We start from the raw sequence: 27,366 nt of genomic DNA on the forward strand, positions 1-27,366 counted from the left end.
TAAAAAATATATTGGCGATGGCATATCAAAGGAAAAGCACCAGACGGATGGGAACAGATTTTGTGCCTCCGCGGCAGTCATATATAGGTTGACAGTGTTAAATGCGGCATGGCCTCTCATTGGGACTGAAGTTGAGTACACGTGTGATCAGGGCAGAGCTCAGCTTGTCAGGTGTAGAATCAAATTTGGGGCAGAGTCTAGTTCCCCACCTTCTTTAAACTTCACCTGCTGCCACTGCAAAGATAATCACTGCACAGATAATCATACTAGTATTTTTTTAAAAAAATATTAACTGTGAATAATGGGTAGAGTACAGAAAGACTGCACCAGCCATTACCTGTGTGCAGTGGCAGCAGGTGAAGTTTAAAGAAGGTGGGGGAACTAGACTCTGCCCCCGAATTTGATTCTACACCTGATATATATATATATAAATAAAAACACACAACTACTGTATATGCTTGCTACCTCCGGTGACCTGAATCGTCAAATGGGGCAATATTTGTTCATTGTATCCTATTTTTTTGTTTGTATGAAACTATTGAAGTCTTTGGAGATCTAAACATGTTTTAAGCAATGTGCAATTTTGTAAAGGTTCTGCATTACTGACTTGATTGACATCTGATTCGGTAGTCCATGGGTAAATAAATACACTTGATAATTAATTTTGTAAGTAATACCTATTTCCAAATTCAAGATGTCAATTTTATAGGCGCAACATCACCACAACCCTTATTTATACAAAGGTTGTTACTTATTAAAATATGCCATATACATGATATTTAGTTTTATAATAAATACCTATTTTAAATTTGAGCGATCCAATTTAACATTCTAAACTTTGTACCGATCCCTTCTTTTACAAGGATCTAGCTAGGGATAATTATTTCCATACAAATTGCTTTACAAAAGCCTCTTATCAATCACAGGCACATCATACTAATAGATTTAATGATAGCATTGTTATGAGAAACCTACTAAGAAATCAGAATATTAAATTTTTAGGAGAATGTATTAACTAATATACTGAATATGCATTATATTATATTGAGGCTAATAAAAGATGAGTGAAGAGTTGGAAATGTTACATTTTAGGCCAAAAGGGCCAAGTTGTAAAAAATAAGTAAAATAAAAATTCCAACTCTTTATCTAGATTGGCGGTTACAGTACTTAAAATGCACAGTATCCTAATTATGCATCACAAGTTACCAATTTCTGGCTGCACCTCTATATTTCCAAATAAAAGCACATGGCATGTTTAATTTAGATATACACATATATATCTGGCTAAACTACATCTGTACCAGTGAAATAAAACACAGTATAGTAGGAGCTACAATTTTCAAAACACTGCGTATAGCCCCTTTTTGATGCAGCATTCCATTGTTTTGTTGTTTTAGAACAAAGACTATCCAATCAAAGGACCCTTCTGTGAAGCAGCATTTATCAACCACTGTTTCAGGTAAAGCATGTATTCATTGTGAGATAAAGAGAATTCCATAACATTGTATTTAATGTTCAGTGACACCTAACTTAACTATTGATATATTTTTTTTTTATTTTTTTTTTACAAAACTAAAAGCGCACTCCAGATACAAACAAAACCTTAAAACATTTATAATAGAGGACACCGATACTTTCTGGTTGTCCTTTCAAAGCAATGTTTCTCCAGTAATACAATGGCGGATGTTATTAGCAAATAATGCAAAGGTATCATGAAGTCATAATTCACCAAACCCCAACAACAAGCAAGGATAACCTGCAAGGCTGAGCACAGAACGCTAAGAAATTTGCTAGTCAACCCCTAGTTCCTACACAGTTTGAAGATGAGCAGTCTTACAGATTTATAGGTGTGTCGTCTCTTGTTAAAAACACTCTAAAATATAGTGTGCAGACTCCAGGAGCTGGGACTAATGACTGTAGAACTGTATGTTGAAAATCATATAGGATATATAACAGTATTGATGTAAAGTTGATCAGAGTAATGCGTACTGTGCTTTTAAGTGCAATAGGGGATCATGGATAAAAAACAAATAGAAAGAGAAGTGAGTAAAGTGAAGTAAGAGATAAAAGTAAGAAGAAATAAATAGATAAGAAAGAAGATTAAAATGAAACGATAAAGGAAATATGAAATAGGATATAAAAAATAGATATAAATAAATTAAATAAATTGAGCTTCTGGATAGGTATGTGGCCAATATGTACAGAGCACGTGTCTCAATACCCAATGTAGTGTGGATAATGCCTGTTCCAAATGATATACTTTGTAGTGTCAACTATAAAAGTATCCAAATGTTAAGCAACACCGTACATGGAACTTTTCGCTTTGGCAATAAAAACAATGTATCGCTATAGACTGAAGCAATAAAAACTGGATGTTTATCAAAAAAATACCAGTTTATTAACAATTTAAAAGATAGATATAGATATAGATATAGATATATATATATATATATATATATATATATATATAAAGTGCAGAATTATTAGGCAAATGAGTATTTTGACCACATCATCCTCTTTATGCATGTTGTCTTACTCCAAGCTGTATAGGCTCGAAAGCCTACTACCAATTAAGCATATTAGGTGATGTGCATCTCTGTAATGAGAAGGGGTGTGGTCTAATGACATCAACACCCTATATCAGGTGTGCATAATTATTAGGCAACTTCCTTTCCTTTGGCAAAATGAGTCAAAAGAAGGACTTGACAGGCTCAGAAAAGTCAAAAATAGTGAGATATCTTGCAGAGGGATGCAGCACTCTTAAAATTGCAAAGCTTCTGAAGCGTGATCATCGAACAATCAAGCGTTTCATTCAAAATAGTCAACAGGGTCGCAAGAAGCGTGTGGAGAAACCAAGGCGCAAAATAACTGCCCATGAACTGAGAAAAGTCAAGCGTGCAGCTGCCAAGATGCCACTTGCCACCAGTTTGGCCATATTTCTGAGCTGCAACATCACTGGAGTGCCCAAAAGCACAAGGTGTGCAATACTCAGAGACATGGCCAAGGTAAGAGAGGCTGAAAGACGACCACCACTGAACAAGACACACAAGCTGAAACGTCAAGACTGGGCCAAGAAATATCTCAAGACTGATTTTCCTAAGGTTTTATGGACTGATGAAATGAGAGTGAGTCTTGATGGGCCAGATGGATGGGCCCGTGGCTGGATTGGTAAAGGGCAGAGAGCTCCAGTCCGACTCAGATGCCAGCAAGGTGGAGTACTGGTTTGGGCTGGTATCATCAAATATGAGCTTGTGGGGCCTTTTCGGGCTGAGGATGGAGTCAAGCTCAACTCCCAGTCCTACTGCCAGTTTCTGGAAGACACCTTCTTCAAGCAGTGGTACAGGAAGAAGTCTGCATCCTTCAAGAAAAACATGATTTTCATGCAGGACAATGTTCCATCACATGCGTCCAAGTACTCCACAGCGTGCCTGGCAAGAAAGGGTATAAAAGAAGAAAATTGAATTACATGGCCTCCTTGTTCACCTGATCTGAACCCCATTGAGAACCTGTGGTCCATCAAATGTGAGATTTACAAGGAGGGAAAACAGTACACCTCTCTGAACAGTGTCTGGGAGGCTGTGGTTGCTGCTGCACGCAATGTTGATGGTGAACAGATCAAAACACTGACAGAATCCATGGATGGCAGGCTTTTGAGTGTCCTTGCAAAGAAAGGTGGCTATATTGGTCACTGATTTGTTTTTATGTTTTTGAATGTCAGAAATGTATATTTGTGAATGTTGAGATGTTATATTGGTTTCACTGGTAAAAATAAATAATTGAAATGGGTATATATTTGTTTTTTTCTAAGTTGCCTAATAATTATGCACAGTAATAGTCACCTGCACACACAGATATCCCCCTAAAATAGCTATAACTAAAAACAAACTAAAAACTACTTCCAAAAATATTCAGCTTTGATATTAATGAGTGTTTTGGGTTCATTGAGAACATGGTTGTTGTTCAATAATAAAATTAATCCTCAAAAATACAACTTGCCTAATAATTCTGCACTCCCTGTGTATATATATAAGTTAAAAATGCAAAAATACAGGTCAGATATAGTTAGTGAATGTATTACCAGACTTAGTCATGAACTATATCTGACATGTATTTTTGCATGGCTGCAATAGGTGTCCATTGTATATAGACCTTTATGGGCAAAGCAACACAGTCCTCTAGGGTAACAGGTATAGAACAACAGTCTCTTATGCAAAAATTGTGTGGTTTATTTACATCGTGCACAAAAATCCATGCAGCAATCAATTTGTTCAAAACTGCAGCACAACAGAAAGCAAAATCTACAAACAAAATCCTAGCTCAAATTTGAGTACCAACTAAACATAACGTAATGTCCCTTACTAACCAGGGTAATAAACTACACAAATCAACAAAAATAAACATTGGTTTCACCAACCTTTAGCACTTTGTTTGGTGCTGCTCTTCACAGACCTGCTCTCTCTGCAGGTCAGATTGTATCTCTCCCCTTTCTGCTCTGAGACCTGCTAATTAAAGCCTCAGCAGTTGCTAATTGGGCAGGTGAAGGAGTACAGACTATGGAGGATTCTGGGTCCTAGATACCTTCCTTCTATTACCCTCCCATAGACTGTCACATATCCCCCACCCCACCCCCGCCAGCTTAGACCCATCGGTCGTAGCGACCTTTGACCACAAACAATGGACTCTGGATAAACCATCTGCATTCCCCTGGTCTTTACCAGCTCTATGCTCCATAGAGAAGTTATATGGCTGAAGACTTCGGAACCACCTAGTCACTCTGGCATTTGTTTCCTTGTTTTGTCTCATCCACGCCAAAGGCGCATGATCTGTGACAAATTTGAACCTTCTCCCCAACAGATAAAACTTAAGTGTTTCCAGTGCCCATTTTATGGCCAAGCATTCTTTCTCAACCACTGAGTATCTCTGTTCATGGGGATTCAGCTTCTTGCTCAGGTACATAATGGGATGTTCTTCTCCTCTGTGTACCTGAGAGAACCGCTCCTAGGCCCACATCAAACGCATCTGTCTGTACCACAAATTATTTTGTAAAGTCTGGGGCAACCAAAATTGGGTCAGCACACAAAACCTCCTTCAGGGTACTAAATGCCTTCTCTACCTCGAGAGTCCACTTTATCATAACAGGGCCTTTTGCCTTAGTTAGCTCTGTCAACGGGTTTGCGATCGTAGCAAAGTTGGGTATGAATCTACAGTAGTAGCCCACTAAGCCTAGAAATGTCCTAACTTTTTTTTTGTCACAGGACGTGGCCAATCCAAAATAGCATCTACCTTACTTTTCTGTGGTTTCAGGAGATCCCTCCCAATAGTGTAGCCCAAAAACTTGGCCTCTTCCAAACCTATCGTACATTTGGATGGATTGGCAGTTAGACCTGCATCTCGTATAGACTTTATTACTGCCTGAACTCGGAAGGTGTGTTTCCCAATCTGTACTGTGTATAACCACATCGTCAAGGTAGGCAGCCGCGTATTCACTATGGGGTCTAAGGATTCCATCCATCATTCTTTGGAAGGTGGCAGGTGCACCATGCAACCCAAAAGGTAAGACTTTATAGTGAAATAAACCTTCTGGTGTGGAAAAAGCAGTTTTTTCTTTGGCCCGCTCTGTTAGGGGAACTTGCCAATAACCTTTAGTCAGATCTAATGTAGTCGGATATCTGGATCGTCCTAATTTCCCTATCTGGTCATCAACCCTAGGCATGGGATAAGCATCAAATTTTGATATCTCATTTAACTTTCTGAAATCATTACAGAATCTGATTTCTCCATTTGGCTTGGGTACCAACACTATAGGATTACCCCATTCACTTTGTGATTCCTCGATAACCCCTAGCTCAAGCATCATATGGACCTCTGCTTTGATGGCTTCTTTTCTGGCCTCTGGGATTCGGTAGGGTTTTAAGTTAACCCTTTCTTCAGGTTCCGTAATTATGTCATGTTCAATAACATGAGTCTTTCCTGGTACTGGAGCAAACACATCCCGATTTCTAAGAACAAACTCTCTGACCTCATTTTTCTGATGAGGTGCTAGTGTCAGCAATGTTAACCTCTGGTACTTTGTCTACTTTGGTCAGAGGAACTTTGTGTGTCATGGCCATCAAGGCCTCTCTGTCTGTCCAGGGTTTAAGTAAATGTATATGGTATATTTGTTCAGGCTTTCTTCTACCAGGTTGTCTCACCTTATAATTAACCTCATTGACTCGTTCAATGATCTCGTATGGGCCATGCCAGTTTGCAAGAAATTTACTTTCTACTGTGGGGATTCGTACCATAACCCTGTCTCCAGGTTGAAAGACCCTAAGTCTAGCATTCCTGTTATAACTAGCTTTCTGGGCTTCCTGTGCTCTCTCCATATTTTCCCTGACAATTGGCATTATGGCCTCAATGCGATCCTGCATTTGTGCCACATGTTCAATAACACTCCTATGAGGCCATGTTTCCTTCGCAACATCAAGGAGACCTCTAGGATGTCTGCCATATAACAATTCAAAAGGTGAGAACCCTGTGGAAGCTTGGGGGACTTCTCTGATAGCAAACATTAGATATGGAAGCAAACTATCCCAATTCTTACCATGTTTATCAATTACCTTGCGGAGCATTGCTTTTAAGGTTTTTTTAAATCTTTCACATAAACATTAACTCTCTGGCAATGGTTTTAGCGGAGGTATTTCTTAAAGGTATAGCTTCGGGATAGCTGGTAGCATAATCTAGTACTACCAATATATATTGGTGCCCCCTAGCGGATTTAAGTAAAGGACCAACCAGGTCCATAGCAATTCTTTCTAATGGGACTTCTATAATGGGAAGAGGAATGAGGGGATTATGGAAAGCTTGGAATGGAGCCTTTCTTTGGCATTCTGGGCATGACTTGCAAAATCGCTCTATAGCAGAGCAGATTCCTGGGCAGTAAAATCTTCTTAGCACTCTCTCCCTGTTTTTTTCAATCCCAAGATGCCCCCCTAATACATGGCTGTGAGCTAGTTTTAAGACTAGGTTCCTGTGGGATTGAGGTACCAGTAATTGCTCAACCTCTTCAACCCCCCTCCCCTCTACTCGGTAAAGTAAATTATTTCTTTCTGCAAAATAGGGAAGGGACAATTGGGTTTCCGGGTTAACAGGAGTACCTTCCACTACCTGAACATTGTTACGGTCAGCTACCAATGTTTGATCCTCCCATTGGGCAGCCCGAAAATTTCCTGAACGAATACCTATATGATGGAACTCCACCTCTTCCCTTAGATTTTCTACTTGGTTGGAATCACTTTCATCGTGTTCCCCTTCCTCACCCAAACATACTACAGTGGGTTCATTTTCACTATACTGCTCCAAATCAATCGTAGAAAAAGGGAAACCATTCTCTAAACCCACTGTTTCTGCCTCAACCTCTGTACGCTTATCCTGTTTTATTACTGTATCTTCCCATATTTTTCTGTCATATGGTGGCAGTAACATATGGGTTTTGCTCCTCCCTGTGGACAAGACTTTTAGCAAACTATTTTATAAAAAGGATCCTCCCCTTTTAGGTATAAATGCTGAGACCGCAAAACCTACCCCAGTCTTCTTTCTTGTCCCGATAGGGAAGGACAGGACTTTCGTCGTCTGGTGAGGCACACGGGATGTTGTCTGGGGGATCCGGTCCGAGAGCTGCCCGGGTGGTAAGCTGAGTGGCCCATGCTCCTGTATCTTGCCGTTACGGAGCAAGCAGAGGTCTGTTTATTTTTATGCCGAGAAGTGCTTCCAGGAGGCGGAGCTCGCTCTGAGCAAGCGCACAGCGGTGGAACGCATGCCTTGGTGGTATTTGCGTTCCACCTAAGCTTCCGGGTGCGCAAAGACGCATGCGCAAACGGATGCTTAAAGAAATATACACAAAAAAAAACGCGAAAATTTAAATTTAAAAGGCAGTGCTGGTACCCACTGTCAGCATGGATGCAGGTCAGAAGAGGTACGCCGTGTCACCTGTCCCCCCCCCACACGGCTCAGAGGTATTTTGAGGTAAGATTAATTAAAAAATCTTTACTTTTAAATACTTTCTGAAGAAAAATCTATATTCTGAAAGAGCCTCCGTTTATTTTTACAGATATGTCTAGTCCACCTGAGATGGATAAGGAGAAGTTAACCCCCACGCCTAGAAAGGCTACGGTGAAGTCCAAACATATTGTTTGCAGCAAATGTGCAACTCCTCTTCCAGACGGGTCTAGGAAGAAAATATGCAGTCAGTGTACTGCAATCTCTTTGGAAAGAGATAAGCAAAAGGATATGCAATCTTTCCTATCCTGGTTCCAGGAGAATTTGTCCCAGACCTTGGACACGATTAAGGAATCTAAAAGGGTAGAAGCCCCCATTCAACAAAAGATCAATAAAAGAAAAATAATTTCTTCATCTGAATCATCTTCAGGCGAATGTTCTTCTTCTATCGAATCAGAGGATTCAGGTTCCTCGTCGAGTGAACCAGTGGGGTTTCCCTCAGAGGCAATCCGTAAATTTATTAAAGAAGTGAATCTTACAATCCTACCTCAGGGATCAGAAAATCCTAAGAGAGGTTTTTCTGTGCAACAGAGCCTGGTTGATTTTATATTTAGGGAATGGAAAAACCCGGAAAAGCGTGCCTTTATTTCCAGACACTTCAAGGATATCTTCAGGCTGGCTAGCGACGTTATGTGGGAAGATCTCCCAAAAGTTGATGTTCAGGTGGCACAGATTGCTAAGAGAACCACTATCCCTATAGGGGAAACTGCAGCATTAAAGAATCCTATGGATAAGAGAGCCGAAACCTCGTGTAGGCGGGCTTATCAGACAGCCGGTTTCCAATGCAAAGCCTTACTGGCAGGGGCAGCAGTAGCCAGAGCAAATGAAGTTTGGCTAAATTTAGTACAGGAAAATTTATCGTCTGGCCATGTTGATGATCTTAGTCACATGTTTCAGAACATGCATTTGGCGAATGAATTCCTTTTGGATATGTCAGTAGAAGTGCTGAAATTGGCCTCCAGGATCATGGGTTTGTCTTCTGTGGCAAGACGTGCCCTATGGTTGAGGTCTTGGTCGGCAGATACAGCTTCTAAGTCAGTCCTTTGTGAACTTCCTCTGGAAAAATCTAAATTATTCGGCGCTCCCTTAGAGGAAATCATAAGACAGATGTCAGAAACCAAGAAGGCACTTCCTCAAGATAGAAAATTCTCCTGGAGACCAAGGTACAGAAATTACCAATCCAAGGGTAGGAGATCCTTTCAAGAGAGACCACATTTTTTTTCAAAGAAAGGATAAAAGCCGAAAATTTGAACAAAGTAAAGTAATGAGGTCAAAAGAACCTTCAGAGACAAAGGGAGACGTTTTTGACGCCAGAGGTGTGGGAGGACGGCTCCAATATTTTTTTCCGGTGTGGGAACAGACCACAAAGGATCCTTGGGTTCTAAAGATTATCCGAAAGGGACACAAGATTATTTTTCTGGAAAAAACAAGAACAAGGTTTCTACTATCAACTTACCAGTCCGCAAAAAAATCCCGCGCTCTAGATTATCAGACCAGGCTGCTTCTACACAAAGGGGTTATAGAGTTCCACAAAAACAAGAATTTCGGGGAGTCTATTCAAGACTGTTTCTGGTTGCAAAACCGGACCACTCGTTTCGGCCCATTCTGGATTTGAAGAAGATAAATCCATTTATCCCCTATCACAGATTCTGTATGGAATCAATCGCATCAATTTTTCCTCTATTACAAAGAGGCGACGTTATGGTAAAGATAGACTTAAAGGATGCGTATCTATATGTTCTGATAGCCACCGCTTCAAGGAAATGTCTAAGATTTGCAATAAGAAGTCACACCGTTCATTTCCAGTTCAGGGCCCTGCCATTCGGTCTGTCGTCCGCTCCAAGGATCTTTACAAAGATCCTGTCTCCTCTAACTGCTCATTTGAGGGAAAGGGGTATTTCAATTATCCCATATTTAGACGACTGGCTTCTAATGGCACATACCGAAGATCAACTGCACGAGGATCTGCAGGTCACTATAGAGTTTCTTCAGGACCATGGCTGGATCTTGAATCTAAAAAAATCAGTTTGCGTTCCAACAAGAGTAATAGTTTCTCGGTTTCGAGATCAGTTCAGCCTCCATGTCAATATTTCTTCCCAAACGGAAGAGGAAAAAGATCCGAAAAACGATTTCCAACCTCCAAAGGATGAAAAGTTGTTCCTTCAGAGAGGCCATGAGTGTTTTAGGGCTTCTTACGGCCACCTCCCCGGCAGTCAAATGGGCAAGATCAAAGGTCAGACCTTTACAGTGGAACATCCTGACTTCCTGGTCAAAAAAGGAGGAAGATCTAGACGAAATATTCTTGCTGTCCCCTCAGGTGAAAACGCAGCTAGATTGGTGGAAAACCTCAGAGTGCCTTTTAAAAGGTTTATCCTTTCTACCAAAGGTCTGGCTGATAGTCACCACAGACGCTTCAAACTCAGGTTGGGGAGCCCACTTAGGCTCCACCATGTTCCAAGGAAAATGGTCTTCCAGGGAAGCAGAGGAATCTACAAATTTCAAAGAATTATTGGCGGTTGTGTATGCTCTTCATCACCTCAGACCTTGGTTACTTCAAAGAGCGGTCAAGATACAATCAGACAATCGCACGGTAGTCTCTTATATCAATCGACAGGGAGGAACCAGAGCAAGAAGGCTTTATATTCTTTGTGCAGAAGTTATGGAATGGGCGCAGAGAAATCTGGAAGACATCACGGCGGTTTACATAAGAGGCAGCGACAATGTAATAGCCGACGATTTGAGCAGGGGGAAGTGGGACCAAAGGAATGGTCTCTAAACCCAGACGTATTCAGAATCTTGACTGGGAAATTCGGAGTACCAGAAGTAGATTTGATGGCAAGAAAATCAAACAAGAAGGTTTACCACTTCGCCTCCCTATTCAGAACGGATCAACCCAGTTGGATAGACGCTCTATCATTAAGGTGGGATTTTCAGCTGGCTTACATCTTCCCACCTCTGCCCCTGATCCCAAAGGTCCTCCTCAAGATACGAACGGACAAGGCGAGGATATTGGCGATAATCCCTTATTGGCCAAACAGAGTCTGGTTTGCGGCCCTAAAGAAGATGACTATCAACTATTGGGAGCTTCCCATTTCAGTTCATCTCATTGTGAACAGGAACCTACCCTTGAAAGTACTAGAAATGTTCAGGTTGACGGCTTGGCTACTGCAAGGCTTATCCTTCGAAACTTGCAAGATGAGAGAATAACAGTCTTACTCCACGCCACTAGAAGATCAACTTCTAGGATATAATTTAGAATTTGGTCCAAGTTTCTTTACTGGTGTAGGGATCACCGGGTCCCGATATTACAACCATCCATAGATAACATTCTCCAGTTTTTGCAAGAAGGCTTTGACGCTGGCTTGGGAGTCTCAACTCTCAAGGTTCAAATATCAGCTTTGAATTTTTTTCTTAAGGATTTGGCAGCCAATGTTTTCGTCAGAAGATTTTTTAGGTCCATCAGCCTCAAGAGACCTCCTAAACGATCGGTGTTTCCAACATGGGACTTAGCCCTAGTCCTTCAGGCCCTTATTACAAACCCGTTTGAACCTTTGGAGGAAGTTCCTTTAAAATTTTTATCTCTTAAGGTATTGTTTTTGGTAGCCATCACGTCAGCCAAAAGAGTGGGAGAACTTCACGCCCTATCCTCCTCAGATGAATTCACCATTTTTCATGAGGACAAGGTGGTTCTTTACCCGAGACTATCTTTTCTTCCTAAAATTTTATCTTCAAAAAATGTGAATCAACCTATTATTTTACCTTCCTTTTTTAGTGTGCCCTCATCCCTTCAAGAACACAGATGGAAAAAGTTGGACGTCAGAAGAGCGTTATGTATATATTTAAACAGAACAAAGGAATTCAGAGTTTCGGATCACCTGTTTGTTAATTTTCAGGGTCACCGAAAGGGCAAGGTAGCTTCCCGTGGTACTTTATCTCGTTGGCTTATTCAGGCTATCGATTTGGCGTATTCTTCCTCAGGTCTCCTGCTACAATCAAGGCCCATTCTACTCGAGCCATGGCTACCTCATGGGCAGAAAGAGCACTTGCATCTCCAGAAGTCATTTGCAAGGCGGCATGCTGGTCGTCTTTCAACACCTTTATCAAGCACTACCGGCTAGACATATTCTCTGCCTCTGAAGCTGCTTTTGGGCGTAAGGTGTTACAAGCCGTCGTGGCATAGGTCCCGCCCAGAGGGATTCTTGCTATATTCCATATGTTACTGCCACCATATGACAGAAAAAACAGATTTTTACTCACCGTAAATTCTTTTTTTCTTACTATGGTGGCAGTATTATTACCCTCCCTCTTTATTAAATAATTTTTTGTATTGGATGTTTGCTTGGTCTGGTTTCTTTACTTGTTACGTACTGGGGTAGGTTTTGCGGTCTCAGCATTTATACCTAAAGGGGGAGGATCCTTTTTATAAAATAGCTTGTTAAAAGTCTTGTCCACAGGGAGGAGCAAAACCCATATGTTACTGCCACCATATTAAGAAAAAAAGAATTTACGGTGAGTAAAAATTTCTGTTTTTCCAAAAGAGGGGAAAATCACGCCCCAATACCACATCATAAGGCAATGATGGTACCACCCCAACTCTGTTTTATCACCCCTACCGCGGTAGCAAATTCCACCTCGGCCGTGGGGTACGTGTGGGTGTCACCATGTATGCATATTATATCCAACACGTGAAATTTTATCTACTTGCTCACTCTGAAGTAAAGATCTCTTTACCAATGAAACCTCACTCCTAGAATCTAAGAGTGCTTGCACACTCCTCCCCTCCATATTTACAGATTTGACATCATTAATACCACCAGTACTTGTTAAAGCAGACATTTGTGTGTATAACAATGCACCATGTTTCTCCACCCTCCCCAAATTACATTCCATAGGTTCAGCAGTCTGTGGACAGTTACGTGCAATATGTCCAATCTCCTGACATCTATAACACTTTATCTCTTTCTCAGTCTGGCCTTGTGGCCGGGTTGGGAACCTGGGTACCCAATTTTCCAGGTAGTCAGTCTGTCTATGGGTCTGTACCAGGGCCGGATTAAGAGCCCAGTGGGCCTGGTGCTGACAATTATGATGGGCCTATTTACAGAATCTTATCGACCAAAAACACTAAAACGGTCATACCTCCCAAGCGTCATGTATCTGATGGAGATGGTGTTGGAGGGAGACTCATAGGATGCAGCTATAAGAAAACATATACTCTATGCTAATCTCTCTCTCATTTATGCTTTCATCTTTCCAATAAATCCATACCCCCTAACAGCAGTGTCCAAGTGAAGCAGGAAGTCAATGGGCAGGGTAAAAGGGTGGGCCACTGGTGCGAATCACGTCACCAGACCTGCCAAAAGGGGAGAACATGCCCAAAAAGGCGGCATGTCTGTCCAAAGAATTTGAAGGACAGCCTGGCATGAATGCATGTCAGGCTGCCCGCCAATCCTGCAGGCTGGCCAACTAAGGGCATACTATGCAGGCAGCATTCTGAGCTTGACATAAATGCGTCTAATGATGCGCTCACTCCATGCTTTCTAAGGACTGTCCCCTAGCGCTCGCTGGTCCACTTGTCTCCTTATCTTCTTACTAGCAGGCAGAAGTTCCTGATATACAGTCTGAGACAGAGAAAAGGTGTATGTAGTGAGTGTAGAAGAAAGGAGGGGACATACCACAGTGTTAGAGAGACCAACAGCATTACCTAAACTAATTTTATTGTCAGCCAGTCCACACATGTTTTGTTCCCATACATCCCTCTTAAGCTTCCAAACTTAAAGGGACACTATAGTCACCAGAACAACTACAGCTTATTGTATTTGTTCTGGTAAGCAGAATCATTCCATTCAGGCCTTTTGCAGTAAACACTGTCTTTTCAGAGAAAATAACTCCACTGGCCACTCCTTAGATGGCTGCTAGAGGTGCTTCCTGGGGCAGTACTGCCTAGTGTGCAGCACTGCCATTCAGTGTCTCCACCCTCTGCATGCAGACACTGAACTTTCCTCATAGAGATGCATTGATTCAATTTATCTTTGAGGAGATGCTGATTGGCCAGGGCTATGTTGGACTTGTGCTGGCTCTGCCCCTGATCTCCCTAGTTAACAGTCTCAGCCAATCCTATGGGCAAGTATCTTAATTTGCTCAGACCACCACTTCTGATGATGTCAGCAGACAGTCAGTTCAGAGGCAGAGCCAGCAGTTGCAGACTTGAATACAAGTTATATTTTACTATACTTAGGGAGGCAAGAAGGGGCCAGGGTGGTGGTTTTAACATATCAGGGTCAGAAATACATGATTGTGTTCCTGACCCTGTAGTGCTCCTTTAAGCAAGAGTATGTGAAGAGTAGTTAGGGTTGCCACCTTTCTTGGGGAAAAAATACCAGCCTTAATCATTTGTATAATCACAAGGAGTGACATCAGAGACAATTCTGTAAAATCACCAACAAACTACTCACAGTTTGATTCTGCTGTATAGATGGATTGCTCCCAATGTCTCCCTGTCTCCCAGTGTCTCAGTCTCGCAAGTCACCCAGTGTCTCAGTGTCCCTATGTATCAGTGTCAGTGTACCCATGTCGCCCAGTCCCCTAGTCTCCCAGTGTCCCAGTGTCCCCATTTCTCCCAGTGTCCCAATGTCTCAGTGTGTCCCCATGTCACTAGGATACTGGGGACACAGTGAGACCCGGGGACACTGAGAGACATGGGGAAACTGAGAGACCCGGGAACATACAGACATGGGGACACTGGGAGACATGGGGACACTGAGACATTTAGGGAAACTGGGAGAAATGGGGACACTGAGACACTAGGGACACAGACACTGAGACATGGGGAAACCGAAACTTTTTCAGACACTAAGACACTACGGGCACAGAGACATGGGAACACAGACACTGGGAGACTAGGGGACACTGGCTGGGAGACACACTTGGGGACACTGAGACATGGGGACACAAACATTTGGGGACACTAAGACACTAGGGACACAGAGACATGGGAACACAGACACTGGGAGACTAGGGGACACTGGGAGACTAGGGGACACTGGGAGACTAGGGGACACTGGCTGGGAGACAGACACTTGGGGACACTGGGAGACATGGGGACAGTTGTGGACATAGACATGGGGACACTGGGACATATAGGAACACTAGACACACTGAGAGACATGGGACACAGACACTGGGAGACTTGGGGACACTGAGACACTAGGGACACTGGCTGGGGGACATGGGGACACTGGGAGAAATGGGGACATAGTGTCTCCGTGTCCCAATGTCTGAGTGTCTCCCAATGTCCCCATGTGTCTCAGCGTCCCCATGTGTCTCAGCGTCCCCATGTGTCTCAGCGTCCCCATGTGTCTCAGCGTCCCCATGTGTCCCAGCGTCCCCAGGTGTCCCAGCGTCCCCAGGTGTCCCAGCGTCCCCCCCCCAGCATGTTGGGGGGGATTGAATTAAAAAAAAAAAAAGCTGTGTGTTTCTGTTAGTGAGCGTGTTAGTGAGTGAGTGTGTGTCTGTTAGTGTGTGAGTTTGCGTGTAGGTTAGCGAGTGAGTGTGTGTGTGTGTATTTAGAAGGTGGGGCGGGAGGGGGAGAGGTGCCTGAGTTTTGTCATGCCTAGGGCAGTACAAAACCAGGATACATCATTAAGTGCGGTCAGTACATTATTTCTACCGAACGGCGCTCTGTTCGTGCATACTTAGACGAACATAGATGGAGGTGGAAGTCCCAGCGGTGTTTGTGCCATCGAGTGTCCGGTTTCAGTTCCATGAACTAGACGGCAAACACCGCTGACCGCATTCGATTAAACAAGATGGCCGCCGCAATGTGTTCAACTATACGAACGGAGACCACCCAGCCGTTTGTCAATTATGCGCTTATTAACTCTCCGCCTGTGCGGTGAATGGGCTGCACACTCCACTTGTGTGTGTGGAGCGACTTTTCGGTTGTTTGTTCGGTAAACTAACACCATAAGTAGAATCCATTCAGTAGCTTCATATACCGAACCACAGAGGGGAAAAGGCATAAGCAAAGCTTGTCCGCAGTGCTGGAGCCAGGTTTAATACATGGGCCATAGTCCTGGGGCAAGATGCTGGCAAACAAGCCACTCCAAAAACGTGTGGCAAACTCATAGGTAAAGGAAAGTTTGTCACAAGACCAATAGAAGAAATACTTTGGACTTTATATATTTTCATATAGATTTTATATATTTTCTTATATATTTCGTTGTATATACTAATAATATTTTATATTTGGTGCAGCCTGTTTTCTATATATGATTTCCATAATGACTGGGCAACTTTTAGTACTTTATACAGCGTTTTAAAATGGAGCAATACGTTTTTCCAAATAGTAACAAAGTTATCTAATCTAAATATTGAACCGAACGTGTGAGTGCCTTGAGTTTTCATTTATAACTTTCAAGACCAAAGTTTTAACTGTGCTGTTTTAAATGTCTCTGCTAAGGTTATGGGCTGCTTAATGAGATCCTTTAATTCAAGATGCTGTGAATTGTAATTCCATTACTATACCAGGTGTCAATGAATGTAAGTGGATGAACCTATTCTACGTTCTAAAGATCTAGCATTATAGCATATGATACACTAGTTTCCTCTGCTGTAATGATGTCTGGCATTATGAATTATATCTTGGGTAATTTAACAATTTGGCAAAGAGGGAATTTGTGGAGTTTCATATGTTGAGCTTTGCCTATAGTTTGGGGCTATATAACATTTAAATACAGTATACTCCTAAAACAATGCACATATATTACTGAAATGTAGAATGTTTACTTTAAATAGTTAATTTTCCTTTTTTTTTATGTTTAACCACAGGCAAAAAGGTGTTTAAAATGACACCAAAAAGTAATCAAAAACCTTGTACTGTGTCTTCTGCTAAACTTGAAAAAAAGGTAAATATAGACCACATATAATGGTCAGAGCACAATGTATATGATGCATATTTTGGTGAGTATATGTTGACTCATTATGTGGTCACTTTTAAATGTTTTTTAAATAGTTATTTGTCCACTATTAAATAAAGGAATTCATACTTCAATGTATTTCTAGTACAGAAAAACAGAAAAAATCTGGATCCTTAAGGAGCCTTTATCTCTTAAACACAGAGTCCAATTACATTTCAAGATGAAGACTATAGGCTACTTTCACAAGAAACCACAGTTTTTGTTAGGCTCTGTGGTCCTGTTTTTGCTGTTCTGTCAAAATACAATATTCAACTACCGTATTTATTCGAGTATAACGCGCATTTTTTTAAACCGATTTTTAATTTAAAATTAAGGGTGCGCGTTATACTCGAATAAATATACCTTCCAGGACCGCCGGGCTCATTACAAGCCCGGCGGTCCTGGGGGGTGGGCAGCAAGCATTTGCTCACCTCCGTGCAGCTCCTCCAGCTTCCCAGTGTAACTCTCGCGAGACCCGCGGCCAGCTCTGACGCTCTGACGTCGTCAGAGCTGGCCGCGGGTCTCGCGAGATGTACACTGGGAAGCTGGAGGAGCTGCACGGAGGTGAGTAAATGCTTGCTGCACACCCCCCCAGGACCGCCGGGCTTGTAATGAGCCCGGCGGTCGGTATTATCGAGCACCCACTCGAATATTTATTCGAGTATAACAAGCACCCTAATTTTAGATTAAAAATCGGTATAAAATTTTATACCGATTTTTAATCGAAAATTAGGGGTGCACGTTATACACGTGTGCGCGTTATACTCGAATAAATACGGTACTCAAATTTCAGGCTTTGCCACTTGACATCTCAACAGACTTCATTCCAGGACCGTTGTTTGCAATATAAATCTTGTGCCATTAGAGACAGAACATATCTGAAGTATATCAGACTGGTCCCACCCGTACGGGCAGTTCAGATCCCAAATGCTGGCAAGTTCCCTCTGCACGAAAGATACAGCAACCCCAGACGATCGTTGCTGTATGCACAGGCTTTTAGGAGTTATATAAGGGTTGTGTTCATTAGCTTGGCTAATATAGCTTGGTTGCTAATTCTAAGTACTGCGTCAAAGTGTGTACTTGGAGATATTCTGTAGAGTTTTACTGATTCTTCAACTGTCTAAGATTTTGCTAAGAGTTTTCTTTTTACTGTTACAGGTAAGATCCATCTATAGTAAAAGGTTAGTGATTGCACATGGTTGGATTTCCTGTTGGTAATTGGTAAGGCATTTGATTAGCTAGGTATTTGCTATTGATGTTGGTTAATTAGCTATTGTTTGCAAATAAGCCTACGCCTACCCAGGTGTTAAACATTCCTAGTGGGTGGTGCTTTTAGGAGTTAAAGAAGGGTTGTGGTCATTAGCTTGGCTGCTGCTTCGAACTGCTGTGTGCTTGGAGATATTCTGGAGAGCGCTGCTTCAAAGTGTGTGCTTGGAGATATTCTGGAGAGAAACTTTAGGTAATCTGTCGTATACCGGAGGACATACATTTTTTTTTTTTAAGGATTTGTTTGATTTAAATTACTCGCCTCTTTAAGATGGCAGACTTAGTTCAGTGTAATAGTTGTTATACATTTGTTTCACGTTCCACTTTTTGGAGATTTGGATACGGTCTCATCTGTAGACAGTTCTCTCTATTGCGTCAGGAAATTGTATTTTTGAAGTCTGAGATTTCTAATATATACATTAAACACGCTCAGGCTGGAACTGTTGCAAAGCCACTGCCGCAGAGACGTCCTAAGAATGGCAGATGGATTACTGTAGGATCTGGTAGACTTAGATTTGTGGATAAAAGGCATATTGCACAGTCTGTTGCTCTACATAATTCATTTTCAGCACTTTTAGAGTGTAATGGTGTTATGGAGACCGGCTCAGGCACTGAGTGTAGAGGCGTTGTGGAGAGAAGCTCAGGCACTGAGTGTAGTGGCGTTGTGGAAACAGGCTCAGGCACCCAGTGTAGTGGCGTTGTGGAGACGGGCTCAGGCACCCAGTGTAGTGGCGTTGTGGAGACGGGCTCAGGCACCCAGTGTAGTGGCGTTGTGGAGACGGGCTCAGGCACCCAGTGTAGTGGCGTTGTGGAGACGGGCTCAGGCACCCAGTGTAGTGGCGTTGTGGAGACGGGCTCAGGCACCCAGTGTAGTGGCGTTGTGGAGACGGGCTCAGGCACCCAGTGTAGTGGCGTTGTGGAGACGGGCTCAGGCACCCAGTGTAGTGGCGTTGTGGAGACTGGCTCAGGCACCCAGTGTAGTGGCGTTGTGGAGACTGGCTCAGGCACCCAGTGTAGTGGCGTTGTGGAGACGGGCTCAGGCACCCAGTGTAGTGGCGTTGTGGAGACGGGCTCAGGCACCCAGTGTAGTGGCGTTGTGGAGACGGGCTCAGGCACCCAGTGTAGTGGCGTTGTGGAGACGGGCTCAGAGATTATGGTGAAGCCTGATAGAAAGCAGTTGTTGTTGCGGGATTCTATCATAAGAGATGTGGAACTAGACAATAGTGGTCTTGTGAGATGTCTTCCTGGAGCTACTGCTCACAGAGACAGGAGACGTATTTTTAATATTGTTAAGCGAGCAAAGCAAGAAGGTGAATTGGATGTACTGGTCCATCTAGGGACAAATGTCTTGGCTTGCAATGAGGTTAAGGAAGTTTTTTGTTCTTGCTTCCACACTGTTATTCTCTGAAATTCTGCCTGTGCATAACACTCAGAACAACAGGCGCATGTTTTTTAGGAATTTTAACTTGTGGCTTGGTGTATGGTGTCGGGAGCAAGGATTTGGCTTCATTTCTCATGGTAGCTCTGTTTGGAATGGAAATAAACTGTACAAAAAAGACTGTTTGCATCTTTCTCAAAAGGGAACAAATGTTCTCAGTGAGCAGTTCAGAGGTTTTGCTAGGATGTATTTAAACTGGGAGTGGGGGCAAAAGGGTGATGAAACATCACTCTAATTTCCCCCAAAACAAGGACAGAAGGTGCCTGTAACAAGTGTGTTAATAAATAAGCTTAGTCATGTCTACAAATGCTCGCAGTTTAGGGAATAGGATCCATGAACTCCCTCTGTTCCTCTACGTCCAGTGGTCTGATCTCAATTATGTGTCTGTAAGTCCACCCATTGTACAGCGCTACGGAATTTGTTGGCGCTATATAAATAATAAAATAATAAATAATATGAACAATAATGGCAACTGATAATGTAGATTTAGTCACGGTTACTAAGACATGGTATAATGAGAAAAAGGACTGGGACATAGCAATACCAGTATACTCTTTATAGAAAAAAGACATGGAAGGCAATAAACTGGGAGGGGTGGCCCTGTATGTGAAGGATAGCATAAAATCTAGCTTAATAAAATATTTTATAAATAAATAATAAGTTAGTGAGGCGAACATATAGTCCATTTGGGTTACGTTAGAATTTGGTGGTTATTATTATTTTATTATTTATATAGCGTCATCAGATTCCGTAGTGCTGTACAATGAGTGGACTAACAGACATGTAATTGCAACCAGACAACTGGATGCACAGGAACAGAGGGGGTGGAGGGCCCTGAAGGAATATGAAATAGTTAACTTTTCTTGTTCATATGTATTTTATGCTTTTATAAGGTTTATAATCATTATTGCTGACTGAAAGGAAATGAAACGGTTAAACTCTTTTCTGTATGCTTCAAAATAATGTACGACATAATTATGCTATCTGTGGCAAAGACTTAAACAATAGGGTATTCCTTCTATAGGATGTGCAACATTGCTAATTATGCTGACTGTGGCAGACTTATACAATTTAAGGTCTTTCTTCTATAGGATGTGCGACATTGCTAAATCTCAGGATGTCTTGCCCATTCCCATAATGCATCTTGGATATAAAAGCCCATGGGGCAGAGTACAGAATATCTGATAGTCCTAACCTCAACATCTGAGGAAAGGGATTTAGGGGTAATTATTTCAGATGACTTAAAGGTAGGCAGACCATGTAATAGAGCAGCAGGAAATGCTCGCACACTGCTTGGTTGTATAGGGAGAGGTATTGGCAGTAGAAAGAGGGAAGTGCTCATGCCATTGTACACAACACAATCTCACTTGGAGTATTGTACGCAAAACTGGAGACCGTATCTCCAGAATGATATTGATACTTTAGAGAGAGTTCAGAGAAGGGTTAAAATGTACATGGAAAGGTTAAAGGATCTTAACATGTATAGCTTGGAGGAAAGAGGAGATGGGGGGGGGGGGGAGAGGGAAGGGGGGAATATGATAGAAACATTCAAATGCATAAAGGGAATCAACACAATAAAGGAGGAGACTATATTTAAAAGAAGAAAAACTACCTCAAAAGAGGACATAGTCTTAACCCCTTAAGGACCAAACTTATGGAATAAAAGGGAATCATGACATGTCACACATGTCATGTGTCCTTAAGGGGTTAAATTAGAAGGGCAAAGGTTTAAAAATATCAGGAAGTATTCCTTTATGGAGAGGTTAGTGGATGCATGGAATAGCCTTCCAGCTGAAGTGGTAGAGGTTAACACAGTGAAGGAGTTTAAGCATGCATGGGATAGGCATAAGGCTATCCTAACTATAAGATCAAGCCAGGTACTAATGAAGTATTTAGGAAATTGGGCAGACTAGATGGGCCGAATGGTTCTTATCTGCCGTCACATTCTATGTTTCTATGTTTCAACCTGGTAAGGTATCATCAGTGATGTATAGCCAATATCCCTCTAGGCACCGTGAACAAGAGGTCCACTTCTGGATTGCCCTTTAACCCCTTAAGGACACATGACATGTGTGACATGTCATGATTCCCTTTTATTCCAGAAGTTTGGTCCTTAAGGGGTTAAACTTAATGAAAGAAAAACAAAGTAGCAAGAGAGGTGAGAACGGTCAACAGCTCAATTAGCCTGCCCTTCGGTGGGTCCCCGCTCAGATCTCAAGCTGGTTTTAGCTCATCTTGTGCCATTACAGAGAGAACATGTCTGAAGCATATCAGAATGGTTGCACCCGTACAGGCAGTCCAGATCTGAAATACCAGTAAGGTCCCTCTGCAAGAGAGATACAGCAATCCCAGACAATCGTTTCAACCTTGTTAGGAATCATCAGTGAGGTATAGCCATTATCAACAGCATAAAAGAATAGGTTTCAACATTGAATTTAATGGACTTTTTTCAACCTGGCTTACTATGTAACTATTGTGGATTCAACATCAATTAAAAAATCTCAGTCAAAATAACTAAACTGAAGGCTTGAGAAATGTGTTTGGAATTTAGAAGCCAGCTAAAATGTTAGGAGCCATTTATTTTAACGGACACTATAGTCACCAGAACCACCACAGCTTGATGTAGTTGTTCTCGTGCCTATAGCCTGTCCCTGTAGCCTTTTCAATGTAAACGCTGCCTTTTCTGAGAAAAGGCAACGTTTACATTGCTGCCTACTAAAACCTCTAGTGATAGTCACTCAGACGGCCACTAGAGAGTCCTGTGTCAGTGCTCTGCATGGAGGCGCTAAATGTTGCCCATAGAGAACATGTGTAATATGAATATCCTCCCAATGCTTTCCTATAGGAAAGCATTGGCTTAGCGGAGATCATTAAGATCTCCGCTATGGAGACAGGACAAGCAACAGCTAAACCAGCGCAGCGTGGGAAAAAAGGTGAGTAAAACACCAATCATTTGATCAGAGGGGGTACCTAAACCCCCAGATACCTAAACAGACAAACACTGTCTAACAGACATACACATGCACACACTGGCACACCCATTGACAGAGACATATACATGCACACACACACAGACATATATACGCACACACAGACACACACTCTTTCTCTAACACTCACAAATTTATATTTTTAATTCTAATCCACCCCTACCTTTGGGAGAGCCGAGTGGATCTCAGCTGTGGAGGCAGGATAAGCAACAGTGAAACTAGCACAGCATGGGGAAGAAGGTGAGTAAAAACACCAATCGTGTGATCGGAGGGGTTACCTTAACCCCCAGGTACCTAAACAGAGACACACTCTCTGACAAACATACACACGCACAGACTGACACACTCCTTGACAGACACATACATATACACAGAGACACACATACACTTTCTCGAACACTCACAAATTTATATTTTTCATTCTAATCCACCCAGCCTCCCTACCTTTCGGAGAGCTGTGTGGACTTTCACTGGGGTCCAGTGGGGCTAATATTGCTGTGTGCGATGGAGCAGTGATCTTCCTGCAGCTCCTCTCTTCTCCTTCGCACTGTCTGTAGTGATGCCGGTGCCTGGAATCATGTCATATTCTGGCTCCTGGCATCATTACACAGCGCAAGGGAGCTGAGAGGAGCGTCAGGAAGATCCCTGCTCCCTTGCACGCTGACCAAAGAAACAAAGAAATGCACCTTATTCACACACTTATATACAAGGATACTTATCAATAGTAGGTAAATGCAGCCTCCCTCAGATCGCTCCCAGCTAGCAATCCGCTTGAACACAAGAATATACAAAAACACAACGAGGGAACCGGCTGGTAATCTAAATAGAGATAAATAAAAAGAAATGTAGTGTAATACAGTTTTACAATGTTAACACTGTATCTAATCTTTCATCTCCTAATTTTGTGATGTATTGTTTAAATATCTAATATTAACTTTCATTTATAGTTAATTTAATTTTATGTGTTAACCTTCTCATAATCAAACCAAAAATGTCTTTTTTATTATTATTATTATTATTAGTTATATTATTAATTAACCTAATTCCTCCTGTGAAATACAGTGCTTAATTATAATCCCATTCTAAAAAAAATCAAAAGAATTTCTAATAACTAACTAATAGTGATATGTATTTATAGAAAACATACTAGATCCACATCCACATTTAATCCACCAGGCTCCAATGTCTGTAGCCTGTGGATCCAGTAGGTCTCTTTGTGATAACTTTTTAACCCTGTCTCCCCCTCTCCAATCAACCAATACACTTTCAATACCTATACATTTTAAACCAGTGAAGGAGAATAGAGGACGACAATGGTTAGTGTATCGGAATAGAATGTGTGGCCAAGTTCTTTTTCATATTATTTATATTCTCCAGAAGTCGTACTTTCAGGAGCCTCTTGGTCCTGTCCCTTGCACGCTGAACCTGCTTCCATTCTTGCCTCCACGATCCCTGAGCTGGCTGCCTCCATACAGCCCAGAGCGGTCAGCTACATGCTTCCTGAGCCGTCCGCCTCCATACAACCCAGGGCAGACGACTTCATGCTTCCTGAGTCGGCCGCCCCATTTTCCCCAGGGTGGCCGGTTACAAGCTCCCTGAGCCGGCCGCCTTCATACAGCCCAGGGCGGACAGCTGCAACGCTCCCTGAGCTGGCCGCTTCCATGCTCCCGCAGGCGGGCACTTTAGGTTAGAGGCTGACAAATCCCAGGTGCCAGGGAAAATATTCTAGTCACCATGGCGACCTGACGAGCCACGCATTAAGCTGTGGTAGATCTGATGTTTAGTGTGTTCCTCTAAGTCCTCCTCCTGGATATATGCCTGATAACCATTACAGATGAGTGTTTTCTGTATTAGATAAGGGCTGAACAACTAGAACAAGCAAGATTACAGTTTATATTCTACTATGAGACACCTATTGCACTATTACAGCTTATGTCTTTAGCATAGATTGTGGTGCTTAACAGAAACAGTTTGCATAGATCACGGCTTCCATAAGTCCACCCTCACTAAAATGTGTCACAGAAGGAAGTGCTTATAAAAGTGCTTGTACTATCCTGAGATGGTGAACACAAAATACCGGTAAGTGGCTGGGTTGCCTGATCTGGGGTAAGGCCCTGTATTTTTGTATGTATACGTATGTAGAGCAAAGAGCAGAATCACTGAGCTCACTTGAACATTTTAGTTCTGTGATGTTCACACTAGATATTCCTCAGTATTCCAGAAAGTGAGAGAGTGGAATTCTTGAAGTTTGTTTAGCTACGTACATTAGGTAATCACCAGTGATGTATTCTGGTTTTGTGCTGCCCTATGTAGCGGTACTTACCTTCTCCAGGGGCCGGCCGGGGTCCTCTGTTCTCTCCGCGCACGCGTTCCTGCTTCTGCATGAGCCGCGCGCGGCTCATCCGACGGCGAAATCAGGAAGGCGGGCAGTGACCGCGAGAAGCTCTTAAAGGGACAGTGGGAGCCAAAATTTGAAACGGTCTCCCATTTGCCCCTGTCATGCCACATTCCCCATAAACTCACGTTTTACGCTGTCTCTCTGTTCCCTTGACCTCGGCTTGTTCTGGACTCTGTCTTTTCTTGTTCTCGTCTAAGTCCGGCCATTCTAAGGTCCGGTAAGGCGTATCCTGTTTTCTTGCCTCTAGACTATCTGGACTATTCTTGCGTGTTGGGGTATATTACCGTGACATTACGATAGGGCCATGGACCCCGCAGGTTTAGGAGAACAGATGGCCACTCATGAGGCTAGATTTGCAGAACAGGATCACCGTATGGATCAAATGGTTCAAGCAATCCAGACACTTTTATCCAGAACAGCTCCGGTGCCTGTACCAGCGCCTCCTGTAACCCCTGTACCAGACACAGCTAATATGCCTAATGCTTCAGCACATCTAACCCCTCCACCTAGGTATGGAGGGGATGCTAAGACATGCAGGGGATTCCTTCATCAAGTGGAATTCCACTTTGAAATGTATCCACGTTCATTTCCCACTGATAGATCTAAGGTGGGTTTTCTTATGCACCAGCTTACTGATAAAGCACTTGAGTGGGCAAATCCTATTTGGGAGACTAATGGATCTATGGTACATGATAATAATAGCTTCCTCACAGCTTTTCGTAGAACATTTGACACGACTAAAAGGTCAAAAAATGCCGCCAGGGCGTTAATGAGAATTAAGCAAGGATCTAAATCTGTAGCCGATTATGCTATTCAGTTCCGTACCTTTGCTTCACAGGTAGATTGGACTAACTATGGGCTTACTACTGCGTTCATGGAAGGCCTATCTGAAACTATGTTGGATGAGGTAGCAGCTAAGGATCTTCCTGTACCCTTAGAGGACCTTATCTACTATCTCATCGATATAGATAACAGGATTCGTGACAGGCTATATACCAAGTCCAGAAATAGACGCTTTGTTTCCTTTAATTCACCTAGAGCTGAAACTCCCGAGGAATATAAAGGGCCAGAGGAGGAACCCATGCAGTTAGGGGTTGCTAAACTTACTGACGCCGAAAAACTTTATAGGAGAAAAGAGGGACTTTGCCTTTATTGTGGTAGGAAGGGCCATATGAGACAAGAATGTCCCGTGCGTCCGGAAAACTATCGCACCTAAGACCGTATAGGTGACATCAGAGTCCTCACATTTGCCTCTTAATAAATTGCTTCTCCCTGTTTGCCTGCACCTTGGAAGAAACTGCATAGCAGGGAATGTACTAGCCTTGGTTGATTCCGGTGCGGCCGAAAACTTTATAGATTCCGGTTTTGTTAAGGAAAATAACATACCCACTGGAGAGAAGAAGACACCCTTGGCCGTTGAGGCCATAGATTGTAGACCTTTATGCTCTCCAGTTATCACACATGAAACTGTACCATTGCATATGTCTACAGGGGTGTTACACTCTGAAACCATTCGGTTTCAGATCATTACTTCTCCTTCCTCTCACCTCATGTTAGGGTATCCTTGGTTGCGTACTCATAATCCCACTATTGACTGGGAGTCAGGACAAATAGTATGTTGGAGTGATGCTTGCCAAGAGTCTTGTATTGTTAAAATCACCCCTTTGAATTCTACTAATATTCCTCCTGTGTCTACTGTTATACCCCTCAGTACTTGTCTCTTAAATCTGTTTTTGATAAAAGGTAGGCTGAAAAGTTGCCACCTCACAATCCTTGCGACTGTGCTATTAATTTACTACCTGGTGCTATGCCTCCCAAAGGGAGAGTGTATCCTTTGTCTCCTCAAGAGAATCTTGTTATGGAGGAATATATTAAAGAATCGTTACAAAAGGGATTTTTTAAGAAGATCCTCTTCCCCGGCAGGAGCTGGTTTCTTCTTTGTATCCAAGAAAGATGGCGATTTAAGGCCTTGTATCGACTATAGGGGCCTTAATAAAATCACCGTCTATTTGACTATTTGATAGGCTTAAACATGCCACGTTGTTTACTAAATTGGACCTTAGGGGTGCTTACAATCTCATACGTATCAAAAAGGATCATGAATGGAAGACTGCATTCAATACCAGGAGTGGTCATTACGAATATACTGTGATGCCCTTTGGTCTTTGTAACGCTCCAGCAGTTTTTCAAGAATGTATCAATGATGTCCTACGTGAGTACATACACACATTCGTAATAGTATACTTGGACGACATATTAATATATTCACATGATTTACATATT

General features: G+C 42.4%; 1 protein-coding gene across 1 annotated transcript in view; it reads left to right on the plus strand.

Moving 5' to 3' along the window:
- LOC134600873 (meiosis-specific kinetochore protein-like) overlaps window positions 1-27,366 on the plus strand; it is a 79,719-nt gene that overhangs the window by 10,315 nt on the left and 42,038 nt on the right. The window contains exons 4-5 of the mRNA XM_063445263.1: window positions 1,398-1,459; window positions 16,864-16,940. Of these exons, the coding sequence (XP_063301333.1) occupies window positions 1,398-1,459; window positions 16,864-16,940 (139 nt within the window). The remainder of the gene's footprint in view (window positions 1-1,397; window positions 1,460-16,863; window positions 16,941-27,366) is intronic.

This window comes from Pelobates fuscus, chromosome 3, assembly GCF_036172605.1.
Source record: "Pelobates fuscus isolate aPelFus1 chromosome 3, aPelFus1.pri, whole genome shotgun sequence".
NCBI classification, from domain to species: Eukaryota; Metazoa; Chordata; class Amphibia; order Anura; family Pelobatidae; genus Pelobates; species Pelobates fuscus.